This window comes from Pituophis catenifer, unplaced genomic scaffold, assembly GCF_029215685.1.
Source record: "Pituophis catenifer annectens isolate HBS135680 unplaced genomic scaffold, rPitCat1.0.hap2 SCAF_2, whole genome shotgun sequence".
Taxonomy (NCBI): Eukaryota; Metazoa; Chordata; class Lepidosauria; order Squamata; family Colubridae; genus Pituophis; species Pituophis catenifer.
In genome coordinates this window covers 184,492,042-184,518,784 of record NW_027256882.1, presented here as the reverse complement: position 1 = coordinate 184,518,784, position 26,743 = coordinate 184,492,042, and the positions used below count along the sequence as shown (strand labels likewise).

At 45.4% G+C, this 26,743-nt stretch overlaps 1 protein-coding gene across 9 annotated transcripts in view; it reads right to left on the bottom strand.

The window, feature by feature from the left end:
• Window positions 1-18,449, bottom strand: part of DNM2 (dynamin 2) — a 238,751-nt gene extending 220,302 nt beyond the window's left edge. For all 9 annotated transcript variants that reach the window (XM_070938319.1, XM_070938320.1, XM_070938322.1 and 6 more), the window contains exon 1: window positions 18,202-18,449. In XM_070938319.1, coding sequence (XP_070794420.1) covers window positions 18,202-18,362 — 161 coding nt within the window. In that variant the 5' untranslated portion in view covers window positions 18,363-18,449. The remainder of the gene's footprint in view (window positions 1-18,201) is intronic.
• Between the last annotated feature and the right edge of the window lie 8,294 nt (window positions 18,450-26,743).

Genomic DNA, 26,743 nt, shown 5'->3' with positions numbered 1-26,743 from the left:
TTTAAAATATTATATTTATTTTCTCTATCCTATCAATTTTCTAAATGAGAATAATATTAATAATCCCCAATAATACTATATATTTAATGTCTTTAAACTGTTGAAAATCTCTGTTTTTCTTATAACAGACTAACTCAACCCTCTGAAGTTATTTAGCATAGATAACTAGGTGAATTCCCTTTTATACATTAATAAGTCATGAAAAGCTAATCTGGTCTAGCGGTTAAGATACTGGCCTAGAAATCAGGAGACTGTCAGTTCTACTTCCACCAGTTGGGTCACTTTGCATCAAGTGGGTGACTTTCTCAGCCCAACTCACCTCACAGGGTTATTGTTTTAGGGAAAACAGGAAGAGGAACAAGTATTAGGAATCTTTGTTGCCTTGAGTTACTCATAAAGTAATAAAGGCAGGATAAAAATCTACAGAAAATATGTACAGAAAATATATTTCTCTGATCCTCAAAAGAAAAAGAATTAACAAAATAATTCAACCCTGCACATAAGCATCTTTAAATAGAATTAAGATGCAAGATATGACAAGGCCATTTGTCTAGCACAACAGGCATCAGTAGCTTGTAATGATGAGGGGAAGGAGCTGATGTCGCTACAGCACGGATGGAAGATCCTGGGGCTCCAGGATCACCACCGATATCCCCGTCGCTGGACGGTCCTTTTTGGACCTCACAGTCCCGCTGAGACTGTGATAGTGGAGGGCACATGCCTTCTTCATCACCATCTGGAGGACAGCAATCTATACAGATGATGTTACAACAGGAAAAGGAGAGAGAATGATGATTCTACAAGTAGTTCAGAAGATTGAACAAAGAACAGAGAAGACAGATGAGAAAGTGGAGAACATACAGCAAATGTTGTTGAAATATGAAGAAAGACTCCAAAAAACTGAAGAAAAGGAGGAGCAAAGAGAGAAAAAAAATCAGAGATATTGACATTAGACTGGAAGAAGTTGAACGAGATAAGAGTGGATTAATTGGATGGGAGATGGATAGATCAGAATTTTATCTCAGATTTCAAAATATAGAAGAAGAAAAAGGAGAGAACTTGGCAGAAGTAATGATAGGAATTCTAGCAGAAGCATTAGAAATCACTAAAGAAAAGATGATGGATGGCATAGATGAGATATTTCGAGTTTATACAAGATATGCAATGCACAATAAATTACGAGAAGTTCATATAAGGTTTACCAAGAAATCGATTAAGACACAAATACTGCAGATTGCTAGAGAAAAAACACTGAAGTATAAAGGGAACAGACGTTGCTTACCTGAATGTCCCTTCTCGACGTGCAGCTGGAGAATCCAAAGCTTTGGGTAGTTCAGTAGTTGAGTAGCCTACACTGAGTGTGTTACTTTAAATTTTTTCTCTTCAGACACGCCCACTTGCTCAGCAGAGTCCCAGTTTTGTTCACGAAGTAAGGAGCAGTAGAGCGTAAGGAAGGAATGTTCAGCAGCCAAGCTGGGTGGGTTGGATTCTCCAGCTGTGCGTCGAGAAGGGACATTCAGGTAAGCAACGTCCGTTCTCCAACGCACAGCTTGGAGAATCCAAAGCTTCGGGATGTACCCAAGCAAGTTCAGACAGGGGGGGAACCTGGCTGCTGCACGTCGTCTGAAGAGTTGCATACAGCTTGGAGCACCCGGCGGCCAAAGGATGCCTCCACCGAGGCAAAGGAGTCCACCTTGTAGTGCCTGATGAAGGGATTCAAGGATGACCAGGTAGCCGCTCTGCAGATGTCGGAGATGGAGGCATTAGTGGCCCAGGCAGCCGTGGTAGCGGCGCTCCTGGTGGAGTGAGGAAGGATTCTCTGCGGAACCGGTTTGTTCCGAGCTGAATAAGCCCTGGAGATGCAGGATTTTATCCATCTCCCAATTGTTGTAGAAGAAACCTTCCGGCCCATGGAGGCGGGCAGAAAGGAAATGAAGAGTGATTCAGATTTTCGGAAATGCTCCGTCTGTTTAATATATCTGCGTAGGGCCCGGCGGACATCTAAGAGGTGCCAGTTTGCTTCCCGAGGATGTCGAGGTTCCGGGCAGAAGTCCGGGAGGATCAATTCCTGGGCTTGATGGAATGAGGAATTTACTTTAGGTAGAAATGAGGGGTCTAGTCTCAGTACCACATGATTTGTGTGAAAGACGCAGAGGTCGCTTCTCACGGACAAGGCCGCGAGTTCAGATATACGGCGAGCCAAAGTAACTGAGACCAGAAACGCCACCTTGAGTGTCAAATCCCAGGACGGGTAGCAATGGATAACTGGTGGACGCAGGTTGGCTGCTCCTCGAAGAAAAGCGCGAATCGTAGGGTCCTGTGAGAGAGGAAGAGTTGCGGAAGCAGAAAGGACAGTACTTAGTGCAGCAACCTGGCGATGAAGGGTGTTAGGCGCGAGGTGCTTGTCCAGGCTCTCCTGGAGGAATCCCAACACTTCAGGAACGGATGCAGACGTTGGGTCCAGGTGGGACTTGGTGCACCAGGAACAAAAGGAAGTCCAAGTTGCATTGTAAATGCGGCACGTAGACGGCCGCCTGGACGCCTGAATAGTGGGAATCGCACTGCTGGGCATGTTGACTCTCCTCAACAAGATCCTCTCAAGCGCCAGGCGGTCAACTGCAACCATTGGGGATGTGGGTGCAGAATGACCCCCTGGCTGAGGATGATCCTGTCCCCTGGTATCCGCCATGGCCTTGCCACCGACAGGTCCATCAAATCTGCAAACCAGGGCCTCCGAGGCCAGTGGGGTGCGACCAGAATGACGTCGGCCCTGTCTGCTATTATTCTGCGGATCAGACAAGGAAGGAGAGGCAGAGGGGGAAAGGCATAGAGGAGACCCCTGGGCCATGGAGAGGCGAGCGCGTCGACTCCTTCCGCCTGAGGACATTGGTACCGGGCGAAGAACCTGGGAAGGTGTGTGTTGTCGCGGCTGCCAAATAGATCGACCAGAGGCATGCCGAATCTGCAAACAATCTCGGCGAACAGATCTGGGTGAAGGCACCACTCGGCGTGGTCCAGATGTTGCCTGCTGAGCCAGTCCGCTCTGATGTTCGTGGTCCCGGCAATGTGCTCTGCTGCAAGGGACAGGACATGCGTCTCCGCCCAGATCAGAAGCAGAGTTGTTTCCTCCATAAGTGGTCCTGAGCGGGTCCCCCCTTGGCGGTTTATGTGCGCCTTTGCTGTTACATTGTCCGTGCGTATCAGGACATGATGGCCCGACACAATTTGCTGGAAGCGTCGGAGAGGCGTATCGTGCGGAGCTCTAGCCAGTTGATCCCGTTGCAGCGCTCCTCTGTTGACCACGTATCCTGGGCGACGTGAGAGAGGAGATGACCTCCCCATCCCATCAGGCTGGCGTCCGTTGTCACTACCAGACGCTGTAGATTCTGAAAGTAGCAGCCCTGCAGCAGGCTCTGGGAAGACCACCAGAGGAAGGACCTTGAGACCTCTGGCGGGAGGGATACTTGTGCGGAAGAGTTGCTTCGTCTGGCCCTCTGAAAGGGGAGGAGGAACCACTGCAGCTGGCGGGAGTGAAACCTCACCCAAGGGACGACCGATAGGCAGGATATTATTTTGCCAAGTAGGCGGGACAGGAGCAGCAATACCACCTTCCGGGAGGAAAGGACCTGGGATGTTAATGACTGGAGACTGGAGCACCGATCCGTTGACAGGAACAACTGGCCCTTCACTGAATCTATTACCGTCCCTAAGTGAAGAATTTGCGTAGTGGGCTGCAATTGGCTCTTTGGAATGTTGAGGGAGAAGCCATGATGACGAAGGCAGCGACACACCACTCCCAGGTCTCGAGAGGCCCGGGTCGGAGAAGGTGAGAGCACCAGAATATCGTCCAAGTAACAGTGGAGCCGTACCGGATGTTGACGTAGGTGGGCTGCCACTGCTGCCAGGAGGTTCGTAAAGGTTCTGGGGACGGAAGAGAGGCCGAAGGGCATTGCCCTGTATTGGAAATGCCGGCCGTTGTATGCAAAGCGGAGGTAACGACAATGGGACAGTCGTATGGGCACGTGGAGGTACGCTTCTTTCAAATCGATAGACGTCATTCAGTCCGATGGTCGAATGGAAGCCAGAAGTGAGCGGAGAGACTCCATTTTGAACTGATGGTAGATGATAAATTCGTTCAGTCTCTTGAGGTCTAAAATGCCCCTGTGACCCCCCGACGCCTTGGGGACTAGGAAAAATATGGAGTAGAAGCCGGTCCCGCGATGTTGGGGGGGGACCGGTTCTATGGCCTGGATCTGGAGCAGGTGATGGATTTCTGCCTCCATTAATTGACGACGAGAGAGGGCATTGGAGAAAGTGAGAGGGGGGACGGGAACGGAACTCCAGAGTAAGACCTAGACGGATTGTCTGGAGCACCCAGGCGTCCGCCGTCGAAATTTCCCACTGGGAAAGAAAGTGAGTCAGACAGCCGCCAATGGGAAGGTGGGTGTAGTCATTTTCCTCTTCTGAAGGCACGGGAGCCCGTACCTCAGAAGCGCCGTTTGGGTGCCGGAGCCTTGCGTCCACGGTCTCTGAAGGAAGGTCTATCGAAAGAGCGGTCGAACCCTTGAGAGTAGGACCTGGAAGAGAAGGACCCAGAAGGTCCGGCGTCGGTCCGAAAGGGCTGCCTGGTGGAGTAAGATGAAGGTTTACAATCTGCTCTTTTGAAAGAGGATGGCATGACCTTCCGCTTATCCTTGTCCTCCACAAGGATGGGGTCCAAAGCGTCTCCAAAGAGACGGGAACCCTTGTACGGAGTTGAGGCGAGGCGCCATCTGGACTTTGCATCAGCTCTCCAATTTTTAAGCCACAATAAGCGACGAGATGTAACGGATGACACCAGGGCGCGTGAAGCAAACTTCACGGCATTGAGCGAAGCATCCGCTGTGTATTCTGTAGCCGCCACCAGTTTGTTCACATCTTGGCGGAGGCGTGAATCGTCAGGAGGGAGGCGCTCCTGAAGTTGGCGGAGCCAGATTAGAGATGCACGGCTGAAGAAAGAGGCCAAGGTGGCAGCCCTAACAGCACAGGCGGCCGCATTATGCGTACGACGAAAAGTAAACTCAGCTTTCCGATCCTCTGAGCGCAGCCCGTCAGCGACGTCGTTGGAAATTACCGAGGAAGCAGTCAGGTTTTATTTTTATTTTTATTTTATTTTTTTAGGTGAAACGAGGCTCAACAACAGCAGAGGAAGGAAGGAAAACAAACAGGTGAGTCCGTTTTAATTTTACAAGAGTGAACCAGCCGTGTCACGTTGTCTAAAGAACTGAGGCTTTAGTTTGACAGTTCTAATGCCTGTCAGCTCCCAGCAGCTGAATGCGCATGCACGGAGCTGTTGCCGGGTAGAAGATGGCAGCCGTTAGTGTTCTGAATTTGTGAAGCAATTTAGGCGCGAGGCGAGGGCTGCAGCTATTCCCAAGGAGCTTCCTCCGAACGCCCCCGTGCCTGCTCCACTGCCACGGGAGGCAAGCAGCTGGTTGAGGAGGGGAGATTCCAAGCGAAAACTTTCAGCCCGGGGATCAGGAAACAAGGCGCGAGCTGTCAAGAACCAGCTCCTAGCGCTCAGAGTGGCAAAAAAATGGCGAGCCCTCAGATACTCCAAACGCCGCCGCCGATTAAACTGATGGATGAGAACTGCCGGTAGTCAGCAACCTCTCGGCCAAAGCCCCAAGGCAATCCAATCACCGCAGCAGTACGATCAGAGCCGGGAAGAGAAAGGCGCCGTAATATTAAAGTCCTGACAGACGAACGAGGTCTAGGCGGGAGAGGGGGCGGTGGAAATGTCCTTCGTGCTCTGGAGATGTGCGATCACTCAGAAGTGATCCAGACGCCGATGGCAAGGCTCAATGTCCCGAGAAAGTGCCACTGAGAGCAGGGCAGCAATCTCAAGCCGCCCAGAGGAATTAAAGTCCAAAAGGCGGGGGTGGTATTACCGGCAGGCCGGGGAACCTACCCACACGCCGGCGGCAATTTGAAGGATCGGGAAAGTCAGAAGTTTGGCAGGGCTCCCCGGAATGTAGGAAAACTGCACAGGCGGTCAGCCTGGAGCCCCAGGCAACTCACCCCTGGCAACTCCTCAAGGAAGAATGGAATAAAATAGTCCTAATCAGAGAAGAATCCAAAGCTTCAGGAACAACAGTCAAGTAAAATCACTGGAGAATTTTTCAGACAGTGTCACAGGCTCAACTGAGTGAACTAAACTGGGACTCTGCTGAGCAAGTGGGCGTGTCTGAAGAGAAAAAATTTAAAGGAACACACTCAGTGTAGGCTACTCAACTACTGAACTACCCAAAGCTTTGGATTCTTCAAGCTGCGCGTTGGAGAAAGAAATTGTGGTCCTGAAGCAAATACCGAGAAGAGTGAGGGAGATGAGGAGAGAATATCAATTCTTGACTAAAATACTACTTCAAAACGGTGTCAATTATAGATGGCTGATACCAGAAGAATTAGTCCTCACGTGGCAACAGCAAAGATATAGAATAGATACAATGGATAAAGCTAAAGCATTTTATGCAGAATTCCACAGAGAGAAAGAAATGGAACCAAAAAAGGCGGACCCACTAATAGAACTCCAAGAGGAGAAGTTAGCAATGATTGAAAAAGCAGACGGAGCAGTAGGGGGTATTGTGGAATGCAAAGAACAACATGAACTAAGATCTACTAGAACAATAAACCCTAATTATAAAATATGAATATGGAAGAGAAAAAATTGATCTCAATTAATATAAATGGACTTAATTTAGCTATCAAAAGAAGAAAGGTATTTCACAAGTTAGAGAAATTAAAGTTTGATATAATCTGTCTGCAAGAAGTACACATTAAAAAGCAACATGAACAGTTACTGGTCCAGCCAAAACTAGGGAAAATCTTTACTTCATTGCCACAATGTAAGAAAAGGGGAGTTGTCTTATATATTAGAAATACAATTCAAGCGGAGTAAATATACGCAGATGACGATGGAAGAATTTTGATGGTAGAAATAATAGATAATAATATGAATATACTTTTAATAGCAATATATGCTCCAAACAATAATCAAGACAACTTCTATAGAAAGCTACAAATGAAAATAATTGAATTGGACTATGATAATATCTGCATGATGGGAGATTTTAATGGTATAATGGATGAGAAATTAGATTATAAAACGCACAAGGTAATAAAGCACAGTAGAAAGACCCTTTTGAAATCCTTTTTTAAGATGACAGAGGAAATAAATGTATAAGATGCATGGAGAGAAAGAAATGGAAAAAATAGACAATATACTTTTTATTCTGACAGACACTCATCTTGGTCTAGATAAGATATGATATGGACAACAATGGAATTGACCTCGAATATAGAAGAAATTGAAATAGAAGCAAATACCTGGGCAGATCATAACCAATTGACAGTTAAATGGAAAGGACAAAGGAGAAGATCTAGATGGACTTTAAATAATACAGTTTTAAAAGAAAAGGACTTTGTGCAGAAAATAGAGAAAGAATTGGCTTTCTTTTTTAAAGAGAATAGAAAAGAGGATACATCGATGCAAAATCTTTGGGATACAATGAAAGCTTATGCTAGAGGTCTGATAATGGACTATACAAGGAAAAGAAATATTAAGAAAAGACAAGCTTATAAAATATTAGAAGATGACTATAAGAGATTTGAAAAGGAACTCCAGAAATTTCCACAAAAGAAGGATATTAAAATAAAAATGGATACAAAAAAACATAAAATGGGGTTAATGGAGAAAGATTTGGCACAAAAAATAAGAAGTGCTAAACAGAATTATTTTGAAGATGCCAACAAATCAGGTAGATGGCTAGCATATAAATTGAAAAAAGAGAGAGAAGCAAGAAAAATAATACAGCTAATGAATGACCAAGGACAAAGTAAATATGGGAATGAAGAGAAGAAAAAAATTATCCAAGATTACTATAGAGAATTGTATGAACAAGAAAACATAAGAGGAGGAAAATGTTAAACGATATCTCCAAAAAGCGAACCTACCCCAGATTCCTAAGGATATTGAAGAGATGTTAGAGAGAAATATAACCATGATGGAACTAACTGAAGCAATTAAAAAACAAAAGAATGGGAAGGCACCAGGTCCGGATGGACTGCCTGCGAATACAATAAGACATTACAGGAATCCCTGTGTCTCCCACTGTTACAAATCATGAATGAAGTTATGTCAAGGATGGAAATACCTAAATCATGGTCAGAAGCATATATTACACTTGTTCCTAAGGAGGATACTGACCCACAACAAATTAAAAACTATAGACCTATATCCCTGTTAAATTCAGACTATAAAATCTTTGCTTCAATACTGGCAGAAAGACTCAAAAGATATTTAAATAACTTTATATATTCTGACCAAAATGGGTTTCTGCCAAAGAGACAGATTACAGACAACATGAGAATAATTCTGGACACGTTGGAATATTATGAGGCTCATCCTGAAAAGCAAATGGCTTTGATATTTTTAGATGCACAAAAAGCTTTTGATAATGTGAACTGGCGATTTATGTTACTTCAAATGGAACAGATGGGCTTTGGCAGAAAATTCATTCAAGCAGTAGAAGCCATATATCATAAGCAAACAGCAAAAGTAATGATAAATGGAGAATTGACAGATTCTATTGAGATAAAAAAAGATACGAGACAAGGTTGTCCACTGTCCCCTCTGTTGTTTGTATTAACATTAGAAGTGCTAAATAGAAATATCAGAGAAGAAAAAGATATAAAAGGAATGAAAATTCGAAAGGAAGAATATAAATTGCAAGCGTTCGCAGATGATCTGGTTTTTATTCTTGAAGAACCATTAGCATCAATAACTACATTGATAGATAAAATAGGAGAATTTGGAAAAGTAGCAGGTTTGAAGATTAATAAAGACAAAACGAAGATTTTGACAAAAAATATGTTAATAAAACAAAAAGAAGAATTGGCAGAAATATCAAAGATGCAGGTCACAAATAAGGTTAAATTGCTTGGGGATATATTTGACAGCAGGATGTAGTTTAAAGAGAATAACTATAATAAATTCAAACAACAGATTGGAAACAGACTTGGCGAAATGGGAAAATTTACAATTATCACTGATAGGGAGGATATCAACTATTAAGATGAATCTATTGCCTAGAATTTTATATTTGTTCCAGACAATTCCAATTAGATTGGGAAAAAATTATTTTGAAGAATTGAACAAAATAGTGTTAAAATATATTTGGCAGGGAAAAAAGGCAAGGATAAAATTAAAGTTGTTACAAGATGCTAGAATGAGAAGGGGTTTTGGTTTACCTAATTGGGAACTTTATTATCAAGCAACAAGTTTGATGTGGATTAAAGAATGGATGTTAAGGAATACCAGATTATTGACTTTAGAAGGACATGACTTGTTGTTGGGGTGGCATGCTTTTTTATGGTATAAGGCAGCGGTTCTCAACCTGGGGGTCGCAACCCCTTTGGGGGTCGAATGGCCATTTCACAGGGGTCGCCAAAGCCCTCTCTAGCCCCCCCCACGCCTTCATTCACCCTCTGCCTCTGTTGGATCGCCGGTCGCCGTTCACTTACCCCGCCCACTCCCAATCTATTGCTGCTTCCTGAGTCCCAGCTGATGGCTAGAGGGAAACAAACCGTTTAAATTCTTGCCGCGGGGCTTCAAAGGGCCGCCCTACAGCTGATCAGTGTTAAAAGAAAACAAATGAGAAGACTGGTGCCTGCAAAAATAGAAAAAAACAGCCCCTTTCAGCTTCAGCATAGGTTAATTACCATAAGTTGATTTGATCAGCCTCCGGACTCTCAGCTGATTTGCTCTCAGCTGAGGGCTCTGTTGCTAGCTGCAAAGAGAGGAGCAGATTTTTTTTCCCCTAGGTATGCTGAAAAAATGAAACTGAAAGTAAAGCAAGGTCTTTGTTGCAACGTGACAAAATGAGGCAGAGAGATTTCTTTTTCTTTTTCCTCACCAAAAAAGATAGGTGCAAAACTGCAAACAATGGGACATTTAGGGCAAAAGAGGTTCAACATTTTAAAACGCAAAAGAAAAAAAGCTCTATTTAACTAGGGAATTGTAATAATTGAGATACTATTAATTGTATATTGTGTTGAAAGCAGAAATGGTTAAGTTGTGGTTTGGAGGAATATATGGGGGAAATTATTTAGTTTATTATTATTGGTAAATATAATTAATTGATTTGTAAGAAATTGGATTGCATGGAAATAATTGGAATATTCATGTTCATATTGATTGATATACAAAAAAGATAGTTATATAACTAATTGATTTATATTAAAATGTTGAATTTCTATTAAACAACTGTATTATATAATTACATAATTAACCAATGTGAGGATGGATATAAAAATAGATGACAATGGGAAGAGGTATAATATAGAAGGGAAAAATTGAATTTGATTAAGATTAGAGATGAGGATGAAGGGTAATATTGGTTTTTTAAAAAAATAGATGAGGAATAATAATAATAATAATAATAATAATAATAATAATAATAATAATAATAATAATAATAATAATAATAATAATTTTATTTCTATACTGCCCTTCTCCCAAAGGATTCAGGGCGGTGTACAGCCTATTTAAAAACACAAGACAAAACATAGATTAAAAATTTTAAATAATTAAATAAATTTGGCTCAATTTAAAACCCCACAAATTTAAAATACCCCAATTTAAAATTATTATGTTGATAGCCCGGCCTGGTAGAACAACAGGGTCTTCAGTGCGCAGCGAAACACCCGGAGGTCGGAGATCTTACGTATTTCCGGGGGCAGTTCATTCCACAGGGCTGGGGCTCCCACAGAGAAGGCCCTCCCCCTGGGTGTCGCCAGCCGACATAACTTGGCTGATGGCACCCTGAGGAGACCCTCTCTGTGGGAGCGAACTGGCCGGTGGGAGGCTATTGGTGGCAGAAGTCGGTCTCGAAGGTACCCGGGTCCTGTGCCATCGAGCCCTTTAAAGGTGGTGACCAACACCTTGAATCGCACCCGGAAGACCACTGGGAACCAGTGCAGCTCGCGCAGGAGGGGTGTCACACGGGCACAACGAGTTGCGCCCATAACCACCGGCGCGGCCGCATTATGGACCAGTTGGAGCCTCCGAGTGCTCTTCAAGGGGAGCCCCATGTAGAGAGCATTACAATAGTCCAGCTGGGAGGTGACAAGGGCGTGAGTGACCGTGCGCAAGGCGTCCCAGTCCAGAAAGGGCTGCAACTGGCGAATCAGGTGAACCTGATAAAAGGCCCCCCTGGCCATGGCCGTCATATGCTCTTCTAAAGACAGCCGTGCATCCAGGAGGACACCCAGATTGCGAGCCCTCTCTGTGGGGGGCAAAGATTCACCCCCAATAGTCAGCGATGACACCTGCTGACTATATCGGGACGCCGGTAGCCACAGCCACTCGGTCTTGGACGGGTTGAGTCTGAGCCTGTTCCTCCCCATCCAGACCCGCACGGCCTCCAGGCAGCGAGACATCACATCAAGGGCATCGTTGGGGTGGTCTGGGGTGTAGATGTACAGCTGAGTATCATCAGCGTACAGATGACACTTCACCCCAAAACCACGGATGATCTCACCCAGCGGCTTCACATAAATGTTGAACAGAAGGGGCGAGAGGACCGACCCTTGCGGCACTCCCCATACGAGGTGTCTCGAGGTCGACCTCTGCCCCCTTGCCAACACAAACTGCAAGTGGTTGGAGAGGAAGGAGGAGAACCACCGCAGAACGGTGCCCCCTATTCCTAACCCCCTCAACCACTGCAGCATGATACCATGGTAGATGGTATCATGAGAGAGATCTAATAGGACTAGGACAGAGGAGCAACCCCTGTCCCAAGCCCTCCAGAGATCATCCACCAACGCGACCAATGCCGTTTCTGTGCTGTACCCCTGCCTGAAGCCTGACTGGCACGGGTCCAGATAGATAGCTTCATCCAGGTGTCGGGGAAGCTGTCGTGCCACCACGCTCTCAACAACCTTCGCCACAAAACGAAGGTTGGAGACCGGACGGTAGTTGGCTAATTCAGCCAGATCCAGGGAGGGCTTCTTGAGGAGGGGCCTCACTACGACCTCTTTCAAGGTGGCAGGAAAGGCACCCCCACTCAGAGAAGCACTTATAATTCCCTGGAGCCAGCCTCGTGTAACCTCCCGGGAAGCCAGTACCAACCAGGAGGGACACGGGTCCAATAAACACGTGGCAGCACTAATCTTACCCAGAACCCTGTCCACATCCTCGGGAGCCACAGGATCAAACTCCTCCCAGATAATATTCTCAAGACCTTCCCTTGTCTCCTCCCCTGGACTCATCCAATCGGAGTCCAAGCCATCCCAAATCCGAGCGATTTTATCATGCAGGAATTGCACAAATTCCTCAGCTCGACCCTGCAAGGGATCTTCCCGCACTTCCCCCCGAAGGGAGTGGGTCACCCTAAACAGGGCGGCTGGGCGGTTCTCTGCAGATGCGATAAGAGCGGCTGGGCCTGAGACTCTGTACAACCCAGGCCGCGAGTTGCGCATTGGGGGCCAGAGTGTGCAATTGCTCGTAAACAGCATATGCGCACCCCCGACACATGATATGGCCCCCTGCGCCCATCATACCTGCCCCTCCCACTCATTATTTCAATTTCATTGTCCTTCCTTTCGCCCCCCTGCTCCCCGGATAAATTTCCTTTCCCGACCCCTCTGCTGCAGCCAATCAACCTATCACTCCGCTCAGTAGCTATCTGGACCCCCCCCCAGGTCCATTTTTACAACCCCCTCCCTTCCTCCCAGGTCCCCTTAAAATTTCCTTTAAAAATTTAAATAAGAAACCCCTCAACCCCCTCTTCGCTGCATGCCATCTCTCGGGATTCCAAAATCCGTCATCAAGATAGGCCCTCGATAACATGGAGGGCCAGGCCTGCGAGAGGGGGGAGTCTCACAGCGCGAAGAGCTCAGCCAGTGAATACATCCTATAGTCTGTCTGGGGAAGATGAACGAGTCCAAGGATTCAATGGTGCTGATTAAAAGGTCCAGGAGAGAAAGTTCACCATTCCGGCATGGGTCAACCGGACTCCACTGTCCTCTCATGACAGTGGAGAGGAGTCTCAGGCCGCTGCCCTGGGAGAGCAGTGACCAAGCCACCCTCTCACGGCGGCTGGTAACAGCAGATCTTCTTCAGTGACAGCTGCAACAAAAGTGACTCCCTCAGTGCCCATGTTTTAAACATCTCCTCACAGCAAGGTAGTACAGATGACAATGGTACTGATGGTATAGCCAGAGGCGGGGGTCAGCTGTAGTTATTTTAAGAGGTGAATCCAGGTGCAGGAAGGGTCCAGTCAGGATGATAATAATCCCAACCAACGCCCACAACCGGGCCGCGGTGGGAAAAGGGGAGGGGGAGGAGGGAGACGGACTGGGGCGATAGGCCAATCATAGCCCAGCTCTTTCCAACCCCTCCAGTCTCCACAGATCTTCTAATCCCCCCCCTAAGTCCCAAGGTCTTCAGGAGGGTCACCAATCAGGCAGCTCCAAGTCAGTCCGCCAGGACTCCCCCTTCCACAGCTGACAATAGACCAGTTGGAGGTCTAAGTTCGGGAAGTTCCAACAGGGTCATGCCACTCCCCTTGGCGTCGCCACAGCAGCCGCCATTTCACTCCCGCCACCACAGCCGCGCCCAACGTCGCCGCCGCTACTGGCCGCTGCTGCAGGCAGCTCCGAGCTTTTTTCGGGGGGGGGCGTCCAGCGGCGCTCCTACATGCCGCTATCACCCTCACACACACCCCACGCCGCCCGGTTGCCGCTGGGGGGATGCCAAGGCAAAGGGCACCGCCCCGATCAATTCCGAGCCTCCCGTCTGCGCCGCCATAGCCTCGCGGCGCTCCACGGCTCCAGACAGCCTCACGAGCAGCTCGAAAGAGTCCAAAAAGTTTGCTGCAGGCTGTCCTTGTGTTCAACTTGCTGGGCCAGGGACGTTAGTTGGAAATTCGGCCCTCCAGGAATCCATGGTAGCACCTACATTGCCCCCAGACATCGGAGCTTCACCCGCGAGCCGCCATCTTCAAGCATGCGCAGAGAGTTTTTTATAAATATGGCAAAAAGAAAATATAGAAATTGTAAATTTAATTGAAATGACTAAACACTGGTTAAATTTGTGAACCGGCCAAATACTCTGTTCAAAGAAAATACATTGTATGTTTGTATGTGTGTTTCTAATTATTGCTATTTATTCATGTTTGTTCTCTTTTATTCTTTAAAGTTTAACAATTCATTCTTTATCTTAATATCTTTATATTTATTTGGGGTTGGTTTTCTTCCCTTTCATCTTTTTTATTGTACAGCAATCTTTCTCCTCAAACCTACCACCTCTCTCTTTTCTTTCCTTCTTACTTTCTCTTCCCCCCTTCTTCTCCTTCCTACTTCCTCTTCCTTTCTCCTTCTCCTCCTCTCTTCCTCCCTTTCTTACCCTCACTCCTACTCTAATTTCCCTTCCCTTCCGTCATCCCTCTCTATTGCTGTATCCTTTTATGCATATGGACTACTCAGAGGGCTGAAAAAGTTATTTTTGACTGGTCCTCGCACTTTTGACCAGTCCTCGAACTTACGACTGTCCTCACATTTTACGTTTTTGCCCTATCTTGTCACCATGGTGAAGAGAAGCAGTTGTGAAATGAGTGACATGGTTGTTAAGAATGCTTCAATGGGCATGATGACCAGTCATAAGTGCGAAGACCGGTCAAAAGTGCGAGGACCTATCAGAATCACTTTTTTCAGCCCTCTGGGTAGTCCTTTTGTGCACAGGGACTACTCAGAGGGCTGAAAAAATTATTTTTGACTGGTCCTCGCACTTTTGACCAGTCCTCGAATTTACGACTGTCCTCACATTTACGTTTTTTGCCCTATCTTATCACCATGGTGAAGAGAAGCAGTTGTGAAATGAGTGACATGGTTGTTAAGAATGCTGCACGGGCATAAATGTGAGGATGGTCATAAGTGTGAGGACCAGTCAAAAGTGCGAGGATCTGTCAGAAATGACTTTTTTCAGCCCTCTGAGTAGTCCCTATACACATAGCCATGGCCACCCAGTCACATGACCTCCAAGCCACACCCACAAAATAAGCCACGCCCACAGAACCGATAGTAAAAAAATTTAGAACCCACCCCTGGTTGGGGGTCACCTCAACATGAGGAACTGTATTAATGGGTCGCAGCATTAGGAAGGTTGAGAACCACTGGTATAAGGGAACAAAAGCATAGGGGTACTTTAGAAGACACTACATACGAGCGGCTTTGTTATTAAATTGGGAGAAGATTAAAAAACAACATTATTTGAAAATTCCAATCTGGGTATCAACGATTGAAGCATTTTCACATTTAACAACATTTAGAAGGGAACAAATTGTTAGATATAGTGAATTATTGGATGAAAAGGGTGAACTTAAATTGAAGCAAGAACTGGAAGAACAAGGTTTAAAGATAAATTGGTTTTCTTATTTGCAAATACATTCTAGATATGATGAAGATTGTAAGAAAGAAAATCTTTACAACACTTTGACTAATTTAGATAAAATCTTAATAGGTTCTGATGAATATGTAATTAAAAAATTGTATGGTTATTTATTAGAGGTAAAATTAGAAGAAGAACAAGTTAAAGAAACAATGATTGCATGGGGGGAAAATTTTGGTTATGGAATTGATTTAAAGAAATGGCAAAAATTGTTGTTGCAAAATTATAAAATGACAATGTCAACAGCATATAAGGAAAACTTGTATAAGATGTTTTACAGGTGGCATTTACCCCCGACGAGAATAGCCAAAATGTTCAAGAATAAATCTGAAAAGTGTTGGAAATGTCATCAGACACCAAGCTCATATTACCATATGGGGTGGACATGTGTAGAAGCTAAAAGATACTGGACTAAAATCCACCCATGGTTGGAAAAAATGATTAAAAAAAACACAGACTTTAAACCAGAGATTTTTTTATTAGGAATTATACCAGAAACATAGAGAATTGAGATATTTGATTGTGAATGTATTGACAGCAGCTAGAATTGTGTTTGCTAAAAACTGGAAAAATGAGAAAATGCCAATGCAAGATGAAGTTATTAAGAATGTGCTGAAATGAGTAAATTGACATTTGAAATTAGAGAACAAGAAGATAAACAATATTATAAGATATGGGATTTATTTTACCAATGGCTAGATCAGTGATAGCTAACCTTTTTCCCATCATGTGCCAAAAGCTGGGGGAGTGTGGGGTGGTTGCACGGGCGTATACCCACACTCATAATTCTATGTGCCCTGCCTCCCCATGCATGTGCGCGCAACCCTCCCCATGTTCCCTCCGCTTTTGACATGTGATGGCCTAGTGGGCCCGGTAGGCCCGTTTTTTGCCCTCCCCAGGCTCGAGGCTTTCTAGGAGCCTGGGGAGGGCAAAAACAGCCTTCCCCACCACTCCGGAGGCCGGAAACACGTCCAGTGGGCCCAGAAGACCCAAAGCACAAGGGTGCTGAAGCTGAGCTAAGGCAACACCTTAGCGTGCCCACCAATATGGCCATAGGTTCGCCATCACGGGGCTAGATAATAAAACATGGAAATGAAATATGAAATATAAAATGAATGTTAGAATATAATATGTGAAAATATATTTTTTTTGAATAATGCCATTGTTGAATAAATTATAAATGAGAATAAAGATATATATCAGGTTGATTATATGAGAAATTGGATAATTAGTAAAATATGATTATGGGGAAGAAGCACAAGGGATTTGTAACCGATCAACACACTGCTTAAAATTGTAATGGATGAAGGATGTTTTATGTTTTGTTTGTTTAAAAAATAAAAAAAAAAGTTAAAAAAAAAGGGGAGAGATCTACCTTGTGCTTCTGGAAGAGAAGTGCAAGATAAACAGATTTTTCTATTTAAAAAAAAGTAGCTTGTAATGACAAATATGGCTAATTGTGGGAAAAAATACTATAGGTAGTCCTCGGTTTATGACCATAATTAAGCCTAAATTGTAATCATAATTCAAGTTGGTTAAGTGGGTCATCACACCCATTTAACGACCTTTTTGTAGTAATTAAGAAATGTCATAGTAGTTAAGCAAACCAATTGTACCCAATGGGCATTTTTTGAAGGAAACCAGAAGTGAATGCCAGTTTGCAGCCAAAAATGTCATGACTCATAGTCACATGACCATGGGAAACTGCAAACGGCCATAAATGCGAGTTGGCTGCCAAGCACCCAATATGCAAGGAAGGGGAGAGGTGGCAGCCATCAGAACTTCAACTGTCCAAAGCAGAGGACTATTTGTACACAAGTCCAGGTTAATAAGATTTTTAAATCATTATTCTAAGACTGATGTACCATCTGCATATAAAAGGAGGTAATTAATGCCTTTTCTACTCATGCAACTTTAAAGGAGGGTCTTAAAAACGTATCTTCTGTTTAGTAACAGAAATAATTCATAAACAAATTAGTCACTAGAAAGTTTCTGCAAGCAGCAAAGTAATAAAAAATGTGGACCACAAAGAACATTAATACACCAGGAGATATTTTACAAAAGAAAAACTTAAAACGTCTACATGAAAAATCACTTCAATTTTCATAATTTATTCATACAATCAGCTGCACAATTACAGATGAACATATAACATGAGAACCAGACCACAATTTCCAGGAAACAATGAACCGGCATCTTCGGAAACAAGATAAGGGTGGAGAGAGCACGAAGGTCGCTTCGAGCACCATCCTACCATTTACCTCAAAAGACAGGAGGCGAGGACTCTTCGGACACCCGCCTCCCCCTGTCAATGAGGCTAGGAAAGAAGGACGGGAGTGTGCCATCTGCCAGAAAACGTCGCCCCGCCTCGCCAAATCACCCGTGACAACCCACACAGAAACCTCTGTTCGAGACCGCTACTTCTGGTATCTCTGTGCGCTTCTTGCTCAGCTAACGCAACTAGCGTCACCGGAACGTTCACGGGATAGGATACGTTTTAGCGAAAGAAGTTATTCACAGAGAACGGTTACACCAAGGCCACCACTCTAATGGTGGCTGTTTCGAAATCATCGCAGGAGACGTGCGTGACGTTCTCAGAAGGCATTTCCGCAAACTCCGTCGGCTACTATAAACCGGCGGGTCAAAAGAATCCCTCGGCATTTTGCCCCCTCCCCTATCTGCCTTTCCTTCGTTAGAACTACAGCTCGACTTACCGGCCGACGAAGTTCTCGAGGACCGAGCTCTTCCCCGCGCTCTGACCACCCACCACAGCGATTTGTGGCAGGTCGAGGTGGCAGCTTTGTCCAATAGAGCTGAAAGCATCCTGTAGCTTGTTCACCAGCGGAATCAACTCTTCCATTCCTCGGTTGCCCATAGCAACGACCTGGGGGGGTAAATCCCCCCACACTCCACAGCTTCCTTTCACAGCCCCAGGCAACAACCCACAAACTTCCCCTTTGGATTCTTCTCATCCGGCCTCAGCGACGCCCGTTTGCTCCTCGGCCCGCCCTAAATCTGTCAATCACTATTACTATTGCTAATAGAAACTGTCATTTCCCGTTCAAAGCCAATAGTAAAGGAGAATTTAGCAGGCTCCCATAACGATAGGATGGCATTTATCAATTATGTCTGTTTCCAGTCAGCATTCTAATAGGACAAATTATGTGTCATTCGACAGACTCTCGGTTCAAACAGCCAATAGCAGCTTTAAGAGCACAATGTGTATAGTATAATCCTGCCTTAGTATAACCCTGCCCTCGCCCTTTGGCCTCTTTATGTTTTTTTTAATTTGGTAAGCGACCTATCCATCTCTTTAAAACAACGAATCATCAAAACAAGAGGCCACCCCACCCTTCAAGTTACTTTCGCTCTTTATTGGACAATATTTCTATCACAAGAAAATGGCCAATCACTTAAGTCCGATTTACTTTTCACAGAGTATTTAGCTGAAACGACTGGTGATGCATTCTATTTTATTGCGCCTTATATTACATATTATTGCCATTCGATCCGATACCAAACTTTATTTCCTCATGGGAAACATTGGTTGATTGCACTGGTAAAACCATACTCGCAGTTTTGGTCGCCAGTATTCTAAAAAGAATTCTGTATTCTTTAGTATTTTCTGCACGAAAAGGACAACAAACATGATTGGGGACTGGAGGGTAAACTACAACGAACGGTTGCGGGAACTGGGTATGTGTAGTATAACGAAGAGAAAAACGGGTAACTTAAGTCTTCCAATATTTGAGGAGCTGTCAGAGGAGGGAGTCAACTTTTTCTTCAGAAGGCAAGAAAAGAAGCATCATATGAAAACTTAATAAAGAGAGGTACCCAGTTGCAAGGGAATTAGTATTTGTTGGAAGAAACTAAAAGATAACAATCCTGTTATAGCGAAATGAAAGTTATATGTCAGGAGCAACATAAAAGTAAACACAGGTAGAATGGGTACTTTAAAATGTGAACTTATTTGTGTGGTGTGAAACTAACCACTCATTGGTCAAGCAAACTGTTTTTTTTAAGTACTGTTAGAAGAAATATCCTTCTGGGTTCAGCTCCAAGTTGGGAAAAAGACACTGGAAACATAGAGACTGCTTGGAAAGATGGTTTAATGGTGGACAGGATCACATGGTTTGAGTTCCTGAACAGAAAAGGGGTGAGACGCAGTGAGTCCCCGGGTTTTATGCCCTCTCTGGCTTTGAACTTCCTGGGGCCCAGAAAAAGTATCCTGATTGGTTGTCAGACTCCCAGGAGGTCTTAGCTAGCCTTGCTGGCTGATGTAATCTTCCCAGGTGCCATGTGGTGAGTTTCTGTTGCTAGATGGGTCCTATTGTGTTAGTTTCTGTTGCTAGATGGGTCCTATTGTGTTGCAGATGATAATCCATTGACAAAGATTGAGTTTCTGCCTCTGGCCCATTGACAAAGGGTGGGGGCAGGAAGATGGGAGCTGCTTCATCTTTAAAATATGCTTCTCCATTTCTCATCCAGGGAAACATAATATTCTGCCTTTTTAATATTTCCTAAAATATTTCATTCTTCTAGGAAAGGGGTAGGTGCTAACTTCCTACAGTACAAAGTAAATGTACAGTACAAAGTAAAGTCTAGATATTTTCTCCTTACTCCTTACATGGTAAACTCTTAATTGCTGTAATATGTACAAAACAGCCTGTAACTCAAAAATATCGATACCTAATATTTTTCCCTCCTATTTTATTGTATTTCTACAATAAAACATCCTTTGAGGTTGATTGAGTTGAGAGAGAATGACTGGACCCAAATTCAGCAGCTTTCATGCCTAAGTCAGAGCTAAAAATCACAGCCTCCTGGATTCTAGATCATACCTTAGCCCTGTGATGGCAAACCTATGGCACGTGTGCCCAAAGTGGCTCACAAAGCCATGTCGCCCGGCATGCGCGGCCTTGCCTGTTTGTCTTCTGGGTTTCTGGCATGCAGACATGCGTCAGATCAGCTGTCCTTCACATGCGTGGTAGTGCCAAAAATCAGAGTGCGCATGCATGTCAGCCAGCTGATCGTCGGCATGCATGCACGCTAGAACCCGGAAGTTTGGCTTTTCCAGAGCGCAGCCCCAATGAGCACACATGCATGCGCAACGTTTCCACACAACCTTTTAGGCACTCTGCACTCGGTGCCGAAAAGGTTCGCCATCACTGCCTTAGCCACTACAGGTAAGTAGTGACTTGACTTACAACCACTATTGGACCCAAAATTTCTATTAAGTGAGACATTGGTTAACTGAGTTATGTCCCATTTTACGACTTTTCTTGCCTCAGTTATTAAGTGAATCACTGCAATTGAAGTTAATAACCCAGTTGTTAAGTGAATCTGGCTTCCCCATTGACTTTGTCAGAAGGTCGCTAAAGGGGATCACATTACCCCAGGACACAGCAACAATGATCATAAATATGAACCAATTGCCAAGTGTTTGAATTTTGATCACGTGACCATGGGTAAGTTGCAATGGTTGTAAGTCTGAAAAACGGTCATAAATCACTTTTTTCAGTGCTGTTGTAACTTTGAATAGTCACTAAATTAACTGTTGTAAGTCGAGGACTACCTGTGTCTGTATTCCAAGTAACGCAGAACTCTGTGGCAGATAGATTTCCTCAAAGAACATGCTTATTGGATACATCATATTGGCACAGCTAGTGAAAACCAACTCTAAAAGTTCCCCTGGTTTTAGCCTAATTAAAAGAACAAATGGTTCCCTCCCCAGATTTCACCAGTCACATCCAATGTAAGTAGCTGGCAGGCCGCTTGGTCACTTCTCTCTTCCTTCAACTGCCACCTGTTAGGATGACCTTGGTTCCCACAATAAAATGTTTTGTTTTGACTGTTAGCCAGTCTATCTACTGGCTTTCCATGAGTTCAGAACTCTGAACCTTTCAGAGTTCATGGCAACTATGAGGCAGCAAAAGATGGCTTCAGCCAGGTTTGCTTCAGAGTTGACAGTCGGACCTCCCCCCTTAACTCAAGAGAAGTTCCTGGAAAATTCAAACAGAAAATAAGTCTTCCATCAGCCACCCCTCCCATCCCTAGTCAATCTTAGTCAATCTATCTGCTTTTACATCTGAACTTTTTACCCAGGTGGTCTCCGACAATGGATATCCCTTCCATTGCACTAGGTATTGTAGTGTCTTCTTGTACAGCGGAAACTAGTCCCATTTTAGGTTTTAAAAATGGCTGAATGACCAGTCACTCTTTCCCAGCCACTTCTTAGATTGTTGGTTGTGGGGAAACTAAGAGGAGGAAGGAATATTAAATAAATTCTGCACCTTGAGTTTATTGTGGCTATTCTACCCATCATAGAAAGTTGCAAGCTTTTCCATCTCTCCATATCCAGCTTAATTTGATGCATTAATTTTATATAATTGTCCTCCTTAATTGTACATCTTGCTGTTAGATAGATTCCTACGTATTTCACTTTTTTCACTATCTGGATATCCATTTTCTTTATTAATTCATCCTTATGTATGTTTGTAAGATTTTAACTATCATTTTGGTTTTTTCCTTATTTATTTTTAATAACCTCTCCATATTTCTCTAATATCTCTATGAGTCTTGGGCAGAGGTGAAATGCTCCCAGTTCGGACTGGATCACCCGATCTGGTAGTGATGGCAGCAGGTAATTCGGAGAACCGGTAGCAAAAATCCCTGCCCCCCCCCCAATGCCCAGCTGAGGCGCATGATCATCAGAGGCTGTTTTTTTACTTTTAAAAGCATTTTTTCTACCTCTTTGGCCAAATAAATGCTTTTAAAAGTAAAAAAAAAAAAAGTCTCTGATAATCGCGCGGCTCAGCTGGGATCGTCAGAGGCTTTTAAAAGCATTTTTTTCTGCAATCTCTTCTGCTGAAGAGGTTGTAGGGGGAAAAATGCCTTTAAAAGCCTCTGACGATCCCAGCTGAGTTGCCTGATCGTCAGAAGCTTCTAAAAGCATTTTTTTCTGCAACCTCTCCATGTTGTAGAAAAAATGCTTTTAAAAGGAAAAAAAAAAGTTGGCCACACCCACCCAGTCACATTACCCCCTCCCCCACCAAGCCACACCCACAGAACCAGTAGTAACAAATTTTAGATTTTACCCCTGATCTCGGGCCTGATTCTAATGGTTCCTCTAAGATAAAAACTAAATGATCTGCAAATGCTGGTAGTTTATACTTTTTTGATTTCCATTCCTTTGATTTGCTCATCTTGCCTTATATTTCTGGTTAGTATACAATTATCAAATTATAAAATGGAAGAACAAGTTAAAGAGACGATGATAGTATGGGCCAAAAACTGGATATAGTATAGATTTGGATAAATGGCAAAAGCTTTGGGATAGAAACCGGAAACTGACAATGGCCACATCATATAAGGAAAATTACTATAAAATGTTCTATAGGTGGCATCTGTCCCCGGCAAGATTGGCTAAAATGTTTAACAATATGTCCCCAAACTGTTGGAAATGTAAACAGATACCAGGCACATAATTAACATATGTGGTGGACTTGCATAAAGGCAAGGAAATTTTGGACACAAATCCATACATGGCTAGAAAAAATGATCAGAAACAAATCAGAATTGTTTTATTAGGTATATCAGATGACTATGACAAAGGGACAATATATCTAATATTACATATCTTGACTGCAGCAAGAATTGTATATGTGCAGCAGTGGAACAATGCAAATACTGTGGGGAAGATGGTACGAATGGATAAATGATAGAATTAAGGAAGAAACAAAAGGTGCAGAAATTAATTAGAAATGTATAGTACAAATGACACCAGACACTTATTCATGTATATATGTATAAACACTGTGAATCCGATGTTAAACAAAATTATTATTATATTTTATTTGTGTATAAAAAATCAATAAAATTGTATTAAAAAAAAAAATGCAAATACCTCTTCAGAGGATGAGACGATAAGGAAGATACTAGACTGTGCGGAAATGGACAGTGGTGAAATCCATTTTTTTTTTTATTACTGGTATGGGTGTGGCTTGATGGGTGTGGTGTGGCTTGGTGGGCATGGCAGGGGAAGGATATTGCAAAAACCCCATTCCCACCCCACTCTGGGGCCAGCCAGAGGTGGTATTTGCCTGTTCTCTGAACTACTCAAAATTTCCATTACCGGTTCTCTGAACTGCTCAAAATTTCCACTACCGGTTCTCCAGAACCATCAGAACCTGCTAGATGAACCCTGGGGTGAACCCTGAGACTAACACTAAAAGTAAAAGATAAAGGAGATACAGAATACTATTCAACATGGAATAGATTCTATCAATGGTTGGAAACACGAGGTAGAAATTGGAATGTGAAAGAATCAGGTTAGGTGGACATGGAAAGAGATATTATTGTTAATATCGATATAGGAATATAAGTATTAGAATGATAGATAAGTTGAGATACTAGAATATCACGGTCAGAAATTATTGTGCAACACTAGCACTATTTAAAATAGTATATATGTTATTCTGTTTTTTACTTTTGTTTTATGGTAAGTGGAATGCCAGGACAATTACACTGTATTCAATATATTCATATGTAAACAATAAAAAATATTTTTTTAAAAAAAGAAACAAGCCCATTCTCTCTTGGCTGCTTGGAGAAAACAGCAGAAAGCAGAGGATGAGGAAGTTGGGAAGGCATGAAATGGGATTGAGGGAAGGGAGGGAACGGATAATTCAAGCAGTATATTGATCTTTCCATACAACGGAAGGAGCAGCAGAATGGGGCTTCAATCCCTTCCCCCGGAGATCTGGGCCATGCCAGAATACCGCTCGGGTGGGGGGAGAGGGAAGCCCTGGACCCTTTATCCCTGCCACACACCCCTTTGCCCCCAGCAACAACAGTTCTGCCACTTCTCCGACAGAACCCCTGGACCAGCTGGCGGGGCAGGGGTGGGTGGGGGAAGGCTATAGCGACAGGCCATTCCTGCTGGGTAACAGACAGGCTGCTCCTGGAGCAGCCAGGAGATGGAGAAGCCACCAGCGGGGAGGCAATGCCAGATCTCGCCTCCCGCCTGCCCGAGAGATTCTGCTTTCCTTGGCAAAGCGCTTCATTATTGCAGGGCAGGGGACATGGGCGGCACCACAGGATCCGTGCAGCTACTATCCCACCCCTCCTCAGCCTCGGCCACGCTGTGAGGCTCCAACTCAAGGAGGAGAAGACGGAGGAAGGGGGGGCGGGGGAAGTCTAAACGGCGGGGGAAGTCTAAAGTCTAAATAGGAGGCTGTCAGTCTCCCATGCCCGCGATGCCAGATCTCGCCTCCCGCCCGCCCCAGAGACTCTGCTTTCCTTGGCAAAGCGCTTCATTATTGCAGGGCAGGGGACACGGGCGGCACCACAGGATCTGTGCAGCTACTATCCCACCCCTCCTCAGCCTCGCCACGCTGAGAGGCTCCAACTCAAGGAGAAGATGGAGGAAGGGGGGCGGGGGAAGTCTAAACGGGGGGCTACCTCAAACAAGCTGCAGCGCTATTACGCAGGGCTCCAAGTGGTTGGAGAAGAGGCAGAAAGAGCAGCCTGTTCTATCCCTGTCCCCACACACACACAAACAGCCAGCCGGGGGTTAAAGAATTCCTTGGCACACATAAGGTTCGTTATCAGGAACTTGGCAGCAATATGATAACCGTCTGCCAAGTGCTTTACTTCAAGAAGAGGGAGTTTTCCTCCACCAGATAAACACCAACAAATACACACAGTTTTCAAAAACAGTCCAGCTCAAACAAAAACCTTCAGCAGATTCAGGCGTTGTACAAAGTGATTAGCCAGAAGTTAGCTTTGTCTGTCACAGAGTCTAAATGGCCACCACACTCTCTTATATAGCCTGTGGGGTGTGGTCCAGTGACTCAGCTTAATCCCTGGCACACCTCCTCATCTGCTGCAAACGTTTATCTCGCCTTCGTTGGCGCGGATCCAGGAACGACGTATCACCGTCATCGCTGTCATCGGAGACACCTGGCTCCTGGCCAATCTCCTCTCCTTCGGCAGACACCTGAGGCATAGCCAGAGAGGAGGGGCCTGGAGAGGGAGGCCTGGCTGGCTCCTCTCCTTCATGTTCGGAGCCTTCTTTCTCTGATAAGATGGGCTCGGGGATCGGAGCCACAACAGCAGCCAAGGCTGCGCTTTCAGCGGGTAAGCAACGCTGCCTCTGCCGTCAGGAACTTTGGAGAGAGAGGCCGGGGGCAGGCTGTAGCTGTTCTCGCCAGCTAAGAGACAGGCTGCTCGCACAGCCTGTCCCCGCCCTCTCCAAAGTTCCCCATGGCAGAGGGGAACTTTGCTTACCCGCTGAAAGCCCAGCCTTGGCTGCTATTTCTGCCGCTTCTCCAACCGTCCTGCATGATCGCGCTGTAGCTAGCTTCAGGTAGCTGCCATTTGGACTTTCCCCCACCCCCTTCCTCCGTCTTCTCCTCCCTGAGTTGGAGCCTCGCGGCGTGACCGCTTCCTGGCTTGCGCATTTCGTACCGCTTTCCGCGACCATTTCCCCACCAGTGGATCTCCATGAGTGAGGAGCTGCGCTCTCCTCCAGTCCTCCTGGGGCAGCTTGCCTCCCCGCTGGTGGCTTCTCCTTCTCCTGCCTGCTCCAGGGGCAGCCTGTTACCCAGCGAGAACGGCCTGCCACTACAGCCTGCCCCCGCCCTCTCTGCCCTGGCAGTTGCTCCTGGTGCTGCCGCAGAAGCGGCAGCACGACAACCGCTCTTGCTGGGGGCAAGGGGGTGGCGGTGACAGGAGCAGCAGGTGGGGGCTTCCCTCCCTCCCTCCCTCTGGAGGCCTGGGGCTATGCTAGAAATCTGCTCGGGCAGGGAGACAGGGAAGACCCGGACCGCCCATCCTTGCCATCACCACCCCCTCGCCCTTGGAGGCAGCGGTTCTCGCACAGCCGCTTCCCTGGCAGTGGCAGGAGCAGCTGGCAGGGGAGAGGGGATGGCGGCAGGCTGCGGCAGCAGACAGTTCGAGCTGGCTAAGAGGCAACGTTCTTCCTCCTGCCAGCCTCGAGCTCAGCTCCAGGCAGCGTCCAGCCAGCCATACCTGGCCTCCCCCAGCAGCAGACCACGTGGATTCCAGGCAGTGCAACTTCGGGGCCTTTCCTCATGGTGGCGGTGACGAGGCAGGCAGGCAGCCAGGTGCACGGGAGTGACTGGCGGCAGCGCTCCTGGCTGGCAAAGGGCGGAGTTCCGGAGCTGCATGCGGGCAATGACGGCATGGCCAGTGCGCACACTCACTAAGACATTAAGGCCACCTGATCATTGC